Raw genomic sequence first — 11,125 nt, forward strand, 5'->3', positions numbered from 1 at the left:
AAGTTCAAGGCCAGTCTAAGCAATTTAGCAAGACCCTGTCTCAAACAAACAGTATGTTGTGAGGTAGCATATTCTAGTATCCTATAGTCATATTTTGGGGTGGTATGTTCTGAGCTCCAATATTGAAATACTTCCATATTGACCTGGACACATTCTCAAACATTTGGATGAGTTTAACAAAACATATGATAATCCCACAAGAACCACATAAATCCATATCCACTCATTCATTCAGTAGACTAGATTGTCAACTGCATGTGGGCAGGAACTGGATTTGTGCAACTCTAGAGTTTGGCAAATACCTGACTCATAAGTACCAAATATACATCCCAGGGCAAGGCATTTAATTTAATGGCAGAGTACTTGCCTAGCATGCAAGAGAGCCTGGGTCCAGTCCCTAAAAACTTACATCCACTGAGCCAACACATGAATGAATAAGCTTAACAGTCATTGATTAAGTATTTACTATGTGCCAGGCACTATTTCAAGCACCTTATTTGAATTAGTTTATTACTCACTCTAATTGCAAGGAAATTGCAATCCTCATTTATAGATGATGCAAAGAAAGTTTCATTAATTTGCTCAAAGTCAGCAGTTAGCAAGTGGCTGAGGCAGGATTCTAGCTCAGGCAGCTGACTCCAGAACCTGATCTTGGGCTCCACCCACCCAACCTTGATACCAGGGATTAAGCCCAGGGGTGCTTAACCACTGAGCCACATCTCAGTCCCCCACCTTTTTTTTTTTTTTTTTTTTTTTTTTTTTTTTTGAGACAGGGTTTTGCTAAGTTGCTTTGGGGTCTCACTAAGTAGCTGAGGCTGGCCTCAAACTTGCTGTCTTCCTGCCTCAGTCTCCTGATCTGCTGGGATTATAGGCATACGCCACTGCACTGGGCTCTTGGGCATCATACAGGCTCTGAGATACAGAGAGAAAAGACACACCAACCACACACTCTCCTCAAGGAGGGAAAACTTAAGATAGGAGGTAAATAACAATGTGATGTGCTGTGACAAGTAAGAACACAGTTGTGGGAACAGAGGGTGTCAGAGGGTTGAACAGTGGTACAGCTGTCTGCAGAGGGGCCACCTAACCTGAGGTAAGTTCTGAGGTGCTGGTATGTAATATGTAGAAGAAGGGAAGGACCTCAGGTCATAGGAGCAGTATGGGTGTTTCATGTGCTAAGGGAGGGAATGTCTGAATACTCCCTGGAGGCCTAATACGATTTTTTCTTTTTTCTCCCTTCCTTCCTTCCTCCCTCCCTCCCTACCTTCCTTCCTTTGCTGGAGATTGAACCCAGAGCCTCCTCAATGCTAGGTAAGAGCTATATCCTGTAGCCTGGCCTGGCCTGGTAGAATCCTGCAAGGGATTTATGAGCTCATCTGCCCTCAACCCCCTTGGCACAGGACACTAAACATAGTACACAGAATTCCCTACAAGCCACATCTACCCCAGAGAGTTTCTTGGGAGGCCTAAACAAGAAAGAAATGCTCATTGAATTTGGGACACACCCAGTGCCACCTGGGAGCAATGACTGGGAATCCTGGCTCCAGCCTTCCTGCCCAAGTTCCTATTGTCCCCACCAGCTACAGCCTGCCACCTCAAGCCCTCTCTCCTGTCACATTTCCCCAGGAGGCATGAGGTAAGAACAAGCCACTTCCCTTCCCGCATCCCTTCCCGCCACCCTCTGACTCTACCAGCCTAAGCAGCTGCAGAACCTGGCTTACCCAGGCCCCAGGGAGAGCAAGGTGAATGGGGAGACCGGAACTTCCTGGGGGAGTCATGACTTTGGTCTATACCCTCCCCTTCCACAGGGCTGAGGTGGTGATTAGTTGAGTTAATTATATCCAAGCCATTTCCGATTGGCACAAGCCCACCCACCCACAGAGCCTGCCCAGAAGGCAGGCAGACCTGGCCCAGGGTCAGGAGCTGGGGTGTCAGCTACTCTGGGGGTGGGGTGGCCTGACCCCGGCCGTGGTCAGAGGGAAAGTGATTGTCTTCCTCTCCCTGACCACCTCCTCTCTCCCTCATCTAGGTCTCCTTCATATCACTTTCTACCCCCATCCTCCTTTTTGCTTGTCCCCACACAAATCCCTTTCCTCCCCGCAGGTTTGGAATGAAATCATGGGGCTCTGAGTTCCGCACTAGGCCCCTACATAAACACTCTGATTGGGGCTAATTATAAGGGCCAGGTTGGGAAGCTGGAGCCTTTAGAAAGCTTTGGCTTCCAAACAAAGGACCCAGGACTTAGCCCCCAGCCTAGGCCGGCTCCTCTCCAGGCCTCACTGGCAATGAGGAGAGGACTTCCGGGGCCATTGGCAACAGACTCTAAACCCAACAGTCTGTGAGCTCATTCCCTGTCCCAAGTCACTTCTTGTTCATCTTGTTGCTTTTGCCTCAGTCCTTCCAGGCCTCCAATTCTGAGGCCTTCCCAGATGGCTTGGAGGAGCCACAAGACTGCAGAGGAAGACAAGGCAGCTGGGAGGCCTCTCAGGCTGTGAGGCTAGGGACTGGCAGGAGGGGCAGGGGGAGGCGCAGGGGAAGCCAGCTGTGACAGTCCTAGCCCTAATTAGCCAGCTTCAAAGCCTGTGAGTGAGGCCCATCAGCGTGTGCGTCCTGCTTACTCAGGCGAGTAAGACATTTCTGTCCTAATCAGAGGAAAAAGGGAGACAAATGCTGCCCACCACCACCCTGAGGAGACTTGAGACACTGGGCTGGCATCCAGAGTCAGAGAGAAACATTCTACTCTGTTAAAACTACTGGTTACAATAGGTTACAAAGCCCTCAAAAAAAAAAAAAAAAAAAAAAAAAGTGCATTCTTTGATCCAGTGATTCTGCTTTTAGGAATTTATCCTAAGTAGTTGGGAAAGTGCTACAATTTATTTATTTGTTTGTTCTGTGGTACTGAGGATTGAACAGAGGGGTATCTACCTCTGAGCCACATCCCCAGCCCCTTTTTCTTTTTCTTTCTTTCTTTTCCTATTATTATATTATTTTGTACTGGGGATTGAACTCAGGGACGACTGAGCTACATTCCCAAAATTTTGAGATAGGGTCCTAATAAGTTGCTCCGACTGAACTCAAACCTATGATCCTCCTGTCTCAGCCTCCTGGGTCACTGGACATGGTCAATACAATTAGTCAAACTTCGACTCTTCACTGGTTCTGTCTGTGCAAGGCCCCAATTTAATCCTCACAACAATCTTGCCTGGCAGGTACCAGTGAGGACTCAGGACTCAGAGGTTAGGAAATTTGCGGAAGAGCTCCGAGCAGGTCCTACCTCATGCCCAGGCTCTCTCCAAATATGGTTGGTTTGTCCGGCTCTGTATTCCCCCTGCCCCAGCCCCCTTCCCAGCTACAAATGTATCACACACTCATTCCATCTTGTTGCATCTTGATAATTTGTTACCTGAGTGAAGAATATGATCCCATTGAATAGATAATCTGGCTTAGGGGTGATCCTGTCTTTTAGCCCCAGTGAGTTCTCTTCCTGATCCCCTTTTTGTTGCAGCGGTAATTAGGAATTGTGGGACTAGGTGGGGAGAGGGCACAGCCAGGAGGTACAGAAGCTTCCTTAACTTTCATACAAAATGGCATGTTCATGTGAATCTAGCCGTTTTTGTTTTTTTTTTTTTTACCCCCCAGCAAGAGTTCCAAAGATTTTTCAGATTCTCAGAAAGTCAGTGGCCCCCTAAGTTTAAATTGAGAGATGAAGAGGGTGATCTAGAGGAAGGATACTGCTCCAGTGGGCAGAGACTACAGGAGAAACAGCTCACCTCTGAAGTGTCAGGCGCGTGCGTGGGCTGGGCTTCCCAGATGTGTGCACCACAGCACCCAGGATGCCTCTTCCAGAATCCAGCCCAGACCAGAGTCCCAACACTCTCTAGGAGAGTTTTTTGGAATAATCTAGAAGTTGGCAGCTCCAGGTCCCACCGAGCCAAACACAAAACTTTCTTTGGGGATAGACAAAATCTTTGGGGATTTTGTCTTAGAAAACTTTAGTGGCCCTTTCTGAATGGATCTTAAGGAATCCTCTAAAAGGACAAAGAATTTTTAAGAATAGAAAACTTTTCAGGAAGGCAGGGTTTTGTTTTGTTTTGTTGTAGGTACTGGGGATTGAACTCAGGGCCTTGTATATACAAGGCAAACACTCTACCAACTGAGCTATATCCCCAGCCCCTAGGCTGGGATTTGGGGTAGGAGGAACAAAAGTCAGATCAATAAGTAGGGATAGTCTGAAGAAATATCTGAACCTAGAGAGATAGCTTGTGGGTCCAGGGTGAGCCTGGGAGAAAGGGTAAAAAGCACTCGCAGCTTGAGACCTGCCCAGAGCCTCAAGTGAGGGAGTTCCTTCTTGGCCCTCACCCTCCACCAAACACAAGACCTCTCTTCCAGTAGGGATTAATCCACTTAGGATGTGGAAACCAGTTCCTGTCTATCCTGAGACCTATAGAAAATCTACAAAAGTAGACCTCGAGACCCTGAGTTTTAACTGTTTTCCAAACAACAGGGTGGAGACCCCCTCCTAAATTCAGGTGATTTACCTTTGGGTTTCCCTCCAAGACCCTTTCTCTCCCTAGCCTAAATTTCCCACTGTGGCCTACAGCTACCCTTCCTCCAAATTACTTCATTAAAGAAAGGGGTGTGAGGTGATGGGAGGGTTCCCCCACTACCTTCTGTAAGCTAATTCAGTCCACGATTTCCCGTAGAGAAGGGCGAGGCATCCCTAAGATCTGTTCTTTCCCAAAGAAGCAATTTCTTATAATCCACCTTCTTCCCCAATCATAAAACCTATTTTGTCAGTTTTCTTAGACCCTGTTCTACACTGCACGAGACCTTGAGGTAGGATGGAGGGCAAGAAGGAAGAACCATCTTTACTCCAGTTCTTTCCTTCCCATCACCCCCTGCTCTGGGAAGGGGAAGGTAATTGTTACTAGTACACCATCTCTTTCTGCCAAGTGTGAGGATCCAGGACAAAAGCACCCAAAGCAAACAGAGCTAAGACCCTGGGGGATTCAGGGGTGGGGGAAGCTCTCCCCAAATCTTCAAGAGAGACCAGGGTTCCTCTTCCTACTGGCCCCAGCCCTGCAAAATTCCACCCATTTCCCCAAGCTTTCACCATTATTACCAGGAATGGCACTCAACAATTTGTTTGTAATTTAACTCTTTCCTGCAGGCTTTGCAGGGGGTGGGGGGACGGGGGTGTCTTTAGACTTGGAACAAATGGAGCTGCAGGGGTGGTGACACCTCCCCCTGCCCGCCATTTGATAGGTTAAGGGAACCTCATGTTGAGCCTTCACACTCACCAGCAATTAATAAAAAGTGAATTTGAACTACTCACTGGCACAAATGATTGTGGGGGGTGGGGGTGACTGTATATTCTGGGAGGGGGATTCTCCTGAAATCCCCAGACTTCATACAATTCCAAACAAAGCCCCACATGACTTCAATTACCACCAAACATTTCCAGTTCCCCTCCCCCAACATAAACTAACACATACAAACATTTCTCCACGTAGGGGTTCCAACTTACTTTTTCCCCTTGTCCCAAAGTCAGCCAACAAAGGATGATAAGGCACCTTTCCCTCCATAACCATTTAGCTAAAAAAGCAAGATCTTGGCCTAGGAGCCCACTTCTTTGCCCCACCCCCAACCAAGTAGATGAGGGGGAGCGGGAAGGAGGAGGTGTGGTTTGGTTAAGCTAATAAAATGTTACAACCCTGTTAAATACAATTAAAGGGCTAGATCTCTCGAAGATAATTAAATGTACTTTATTATTATGATTATTAGCTTTTAATTTGCACTATTATCAAGACACAAGAGATTGCAAAAAATGAGTTACGTGGCATTAATTGTCTTCAAACCAATCCTTTGGAATTAAAATTCTAAAATGTTCCAAGTAGTTGAGGAAATTGATGGGTGCTGGAAACTGGAATTCTCATACCAGCAGTCAAAGGTATTTTATACATCACTTCTCAGGCAGCTAACTTAAGAAAAGTCTTGACTTTTATATGTGGGGAGCAGGAAGAAGATAAGAAACATCTGTTATAAACATTCTATCAATGTTGTGATATAGAATGTCCAGTAAACTCAACCCCACCCCACCCCCAGCCACAAAGAGCCTGGCCACAGCCTTCTAAAGATACCCACATTTTTTTTTTTTTTTTGGACAAGTTTTAAAAGAAACCAGTCTTTTGTCAAAAGAAAACTAAGAATCCCATCAGTCCACCCATTCCCTCCCTCCAACCCAACCCATTTTTATTGCTTTGTGGAAAAAAAAAAAAAAAGCCCCAAACAACAACAACAAAAAAACCCCAAAAAAACCCAAATACATAAACAAACCTGCAATCTGCTAACCTGAATGCCAGAGTTTTTCCGGTTGGGGGCCAGCAGATCACCGGTAAAGATGAGAAACGCTGCAAAATCTCCAAACCCTAGAATTTGCAAACAAATGTTCAAAGGCTCATAGTACCCCTAAAAATTCAGGCAGAGAGGTTCAGAACTCAAGGTGGTTTGTGTATGTGTTTGTATGGGGGGGCGGGTTTAAAACAGTTCGCAAAGAATTTTCTGCCTACTTTAGACGCTTAGGGCAGCAAGTGGAAAAGAAGTCAAAGAGGAGAAAGATCTTCCTGCCTGCAGGGGAGTGGGCCAGGCCGGTGGAGGCCATTCCTCTCCAGATCCCCGCCCTCTCCCCCACACCATCCTCCTTTTTTCCACGTCTTCATCTCGGTTGGGAAGCTTCCAAATTATCTAGTGAAGGAGACAGAACAAATGAAGAGGGAAAGAAATGAAGGGAAAATAAAATAAAATGAAACAAAGACGAATCCAAGTCTTTTCAAAAATAACCCAACAGCTTCCACAGGCCCAGCGTCAGCGAGGAGGCTCGCAAATTTGGCTTTTATAGAAGTTGACTGGACTTAACTCCCAACTCCTCACAGCCAACAAAAACAGCGCGCAGACTATGTGCCTCTCTCAGCAGGCCCAGCCCTGCAAAATCACCAAAAATTTCGAACCAGAGTACATACCGGGCGACTTTAAAGGGGCACTTAAGAAATGAGGGCCCTCCCCCAGACCCTCACCCCATCTTCAGCCTTGGCACCGTCACCGTTGGTTTTTTTTTTTTTTTTTTCCTTTTTCCTTTTAAATAGAAAATATATAATTAAATTTACAAAGACTATTTACAGTTTTAATTACAAACCTGGTGGGGGTGTTGGGCAGAGTTCTCTTTAAAAAGCGACCTAGAAAAGAAACGGTTTCGATTGTTCTTTATTTAAAAAAATAAAATAGGAGTCCGTAGGAGCGCCCCCCCCGCCCCACGCAGAAGGAAAGCTCGGTGCCATCCCTTCCCAGAGGTGCCGGGTAGCCGTGCGCCCTCACACGGTGGTTTCGCCGTGTCGGCTGTTGGTGAGACGCGTGTAGAACTTCCTCCACGAGTGCAGAGTCTTGCCGGACCAGATCCAGAAGCCCGACGTGATGCCCACGATGAGCGTCATGAGGTATTTAATCATGTAGACGGTGAAGTCGGGCGACATGCGCGGCGTGTAGTGCGCCGGGCACGGGATGGCCAAGCTCTTGCAGTGCTGGCTCACCCACGAGCGCTCCCAGTGCTCGCGGAAGGCCTGCTCGTAGAAATAGCAGGCTATGACGATAGTGGCTGGCACCGTGTAGAGCACAGAGAAGACGCCGATGCGCACCATGAGCCGCTCTAGCTTCTCCGTCTTGGTGCCATCGTGCTTCATGATGGTGCGGATGCGGAAGAGCGACACGAAGCCTGCCAGGAGGAAGGATGTGCCAATGAACAGGTACACGAAGAGCGGTGCCAGCACGAAGCCCCGCAGCGGGTCCAGGCTGTTGAGGCCCACGAAGCACACGCCGCTCAGCAGGTCGCCGTCGATCTGGCCCATGGCCAAGATGGTGATGGTCTTGACGGCCGGCACGGCCCAGGCCGCCAGGTGGAAGTACTGCGAGTTGGCTTCGATGGCCTCGTGGCCCCACTTCATGCCTGCTGCCAGGAACCAGGTGAGCGACAGGATGACCCACCAGATGGAGCTGGCCATACTGAAGAAATAAAGCATCATGAAGAGGATGGTGCAGCCCTCCTTCTTAGTGCCCTGCACCACCGTGCGGTAACCGTCTTCAGAGAAGCGCTCGTTGCATACCACACGCTCCTGGAGGACGAAGCCTGCGATATAGGCCACCGACACCATGGTGTAGCAGCCCGACAGAAAAATGATAGGCCGCTCTGGATAGCGGAAACGCTGCATGTCCACCAAGTACGTGGTGACAGTGAAGAAGGTGGAGGCACAGCACAGCACCGACCAGGTGAGGATCCAGAGACGAGCGAAACGCGTCTCCTCCTGCGAGAAGAACATGGAGCCGTCTGGCCGCGCCGGTTCGCAGGGAGCCGCACAATCGCGCTCACCCAGAAACTTGTAACTAAGATAGGATGGCACCTTGAGTACACGCGGGCAGTGGAAAGGGTGCTCCAGAGTGGCGTAGCGCGGGGGCGCACCGCCTCCTCCAGGACCTCCCGGGGTGCCACCAGCGCCAGGCTGCAGTCCCGGCGGCGGCGCGGTAGTGAGCAGCGCAGGCGCTCCGTCCTCCGAGTGGTTCTGACCCACGCAGATCTGCTCCGCGCCGTGGCGCGGGAAGTGCTCGCAGCGCAGACGCTCGGGCCACTGGAAACCGAACTTGTTCATGAGCGCCTCGCAGCCCTGACGCGCACGCTCGCAGATGGAGCGGCACGGCGGGATGGCCTGCTCCAGTACTGTGCACACGGGTGCGTACATAGAGCATAGAAAGAAGCGCAGCTCGGGAGAGCACTGCACCTTCACCAACGGGTAGAACTGGTGCACCTCCAGGCCCGCGTCCTCCTGGTTCGTATGGCCCAGAAGGTTGGGCATGATGGTCTGATTGTAGGCGATGTCCGTGCACAGCGGGATGGAGATGGGCTGGCAGAAGCCGTGGTCCGGGATGGAGATGCCCTTCTCCCCGTGGAACTGGGCAGGCCCGGCGGCGGGAAGGAGCAGCAGCGGCAGCAGCAGGCGGGGCAGGGCGCTGCGGGGCCGCATGCTGGCCGCCGCCCCCCACCCAGCTCCTGGGCGCCCCCCCCGCCCCCGCCCCCAACCCCGAGACCGCGCGCCTTCCCCGCTGCCGCCTAGCAGCGGCCGCCGCCTCCCGCGCCTCTTTGCAAACTTTGCTCGCGGCCGCAGAGTTGGGGAGGCCGGGCGGGGGAGGGGGCGGCGCGCCTGCCCGCTAGCTCGCCGCAGTCGGACTGAGCCGCCGGAGACACCGCGCGCCGCTGCCCTCTCTCCTCCTCTTCCTCCTCCTCTCGCCTCTCAGTTCCCCCTCTCCCCTCCCTTCTCCACCCAGCGACTCCTTTGTGCCTCCTCCAGTCCTCACCTCGGCCTCTCCGATCCCAATTAGTCGGTTTCAAGGGGGCCCCCGCTAGTGGCCCCGCCCTCTCCTCAGCCCCCCAAAAAAGGGATACTTGAAACCGCCCCGTCGAGTTCTAAGCACCATCCCAAAATGTGCTCTCGGCCAATCAGATTTAAACCCAAGGACCAGCCCCGAGGGCTGGATTGGTCCACCACAACATAATGAGATCAGAAACCAGATGCCAACAAAACTTGCCCCCCCCCCCCACTTTTTGCTTTTTAAAGAGACAAGCTATTATTACATTAAGGACTATTTGCCCAGCTCGGGATTTCTCCGGAGTCGCCGCGGCGAGATCCAGAGAAACACATCCCCCAGAGCTGCTACAGACTCAAAACTCCGCAAAGCTGGATTACCTCTCTTGCTGGGAGCCTAGGCACTCTGCCGGGTAGGGGCTCTTTAAATCTTTGCCCCCGCCTCTAGCTTCTCAAACCCCACCTATTTCAGTTCAATTTTTCGAATCAAATGAAAACTCCCAAGTTGAAAAAATTCTATTAAGGACTTTTTGTAAAAAAAACAAAGCTAACAATTTACAAAGACTTCTTTCAGACTTCGCATGGAGCCAAGGCAAAAGTTTCACTTCACCCTACAAGTAGACCCATAGGAGTGCGCCTTGCCCCTCCCCCTACACACACCCTTAAATAACCCTCTGAAAAATGAAAGCCTGTCTCTTTAAGAGGCTCTTAAAGGGGCCCGGACTCCAAGGCGTAATTGCCCCGCAGCGAGCACAAAGGAGCCCATTATGGTTCTTTGTGTTCGGTGGCACCTCAAAGTGAGAAAACTCAAGAACTCGGAGGCATAGAGCTAGAGGGTTGGGGGTTGGGGAGCCGAAGTGAAGGAGAATGGCCAGGAGCTGGCAGCTTCACTCTCCCCCTTCTTCCGAGGCAAATCTTAATTATGCTAAGTAAAGTTTAGTTGCCATAAGGAGGAGGTCTTAATCGAAAGTTAATGATGCGGGGTGGGGGATGATGGGCAGTTGTAAGTGAAGAAACGACTCTCTTAGGCCTGACGAACGTCTGGGGGAATTTTCCTTCTCCCTCCCTACCTCTGCTCCGCCTCCTAAAAGCTTCCAGATACTGTCTCCAGAGAGAAAGGGGAGTTTTACCCGAACCTTAAGTGATTCCGCAACAGAAAGGGGTGGTGTGTGTCACAAGGGAGGAGGCTGCGGGCTGTGGGGGATTATTCCCTGCTCCCTCTCACCTGGCTGAGGGGTGGGGGTGGTCAGCAGGCTAGCTTCTACTTTCGAAGTGCTTGCCCTTCTAGGATTTTAAGTTTGAGAAGAGCGTCTGGGGCGGAGAGGGGAATTTGCATGTAAATCTCCTGGGCCTGGTACTGAATGATGGATCAATTATTTCTGTTGTCTGTAGGAAAGGAAAGGGAAGGGGGGCTTTAAAAGAAGAAAGAAAATTGAGTTTAGAAAGCCCCTTTGCTTCTCAGTATGGGCCAAATCCTCCCAGCCTGGAAAGCTGTTTCCTGTTCCAATCTAGAAAAAGATTGCTTTAAAAAAAAAAAATTAAAAGAAAGAAGAAAAGGGCGGGGAGAAGGAAAGAAAACTCCCTAAGGAGTGGCTGGATAAAAGAGATCCAGATTTCACAGGATTAAAAAAAATTTTTTTTCCTAATAGAAAGATTTTCGGGTTCTTTACAACTTCAAAATACCTCTTATTATATACTGGAGAAGTTTTCTTTTTCCTCCT

The 11,125-nt window shown here is 50.0% G+C and overlaps 1 protein-coding gene across 1 annotated transcript; it reads right to left on the reverse strand.

Moving 5' to 3' along the window:
• Positions 1–7,242: 7,242 nt before the first annotated feature.
• FZD2 (frizzled class receptor 2) lies at positions 7,243–9,578 on the reverse strand. The gene has a single exon (XM_079130291.1). It carries the CDS (start codon positions 9,063–9,065, stop codon positions 7,368–7,370), a length of 1,698 nt encoding a protein of 565 aa, XP_078986417.1. The 5' UTR covers positions 9,066–9,578; the 3' UTR covers positions 7,243–7,367.
• Between the last annotated feature and the right edge of the window lie 1,547 nt (positions 9,579–11,125).

The sequence above is a fragment of the Sciurus vulgaris genome (genome assembly GCF_902686455.1).
Source record: "Sciurus vulgaris genome assembly, chromosome: 3".
NCBI lineage: Eukaryota > Metazoa > Chordata > Mammalia > Rodentia > Sciuridae > Sciurus > Sciurus vulgaris.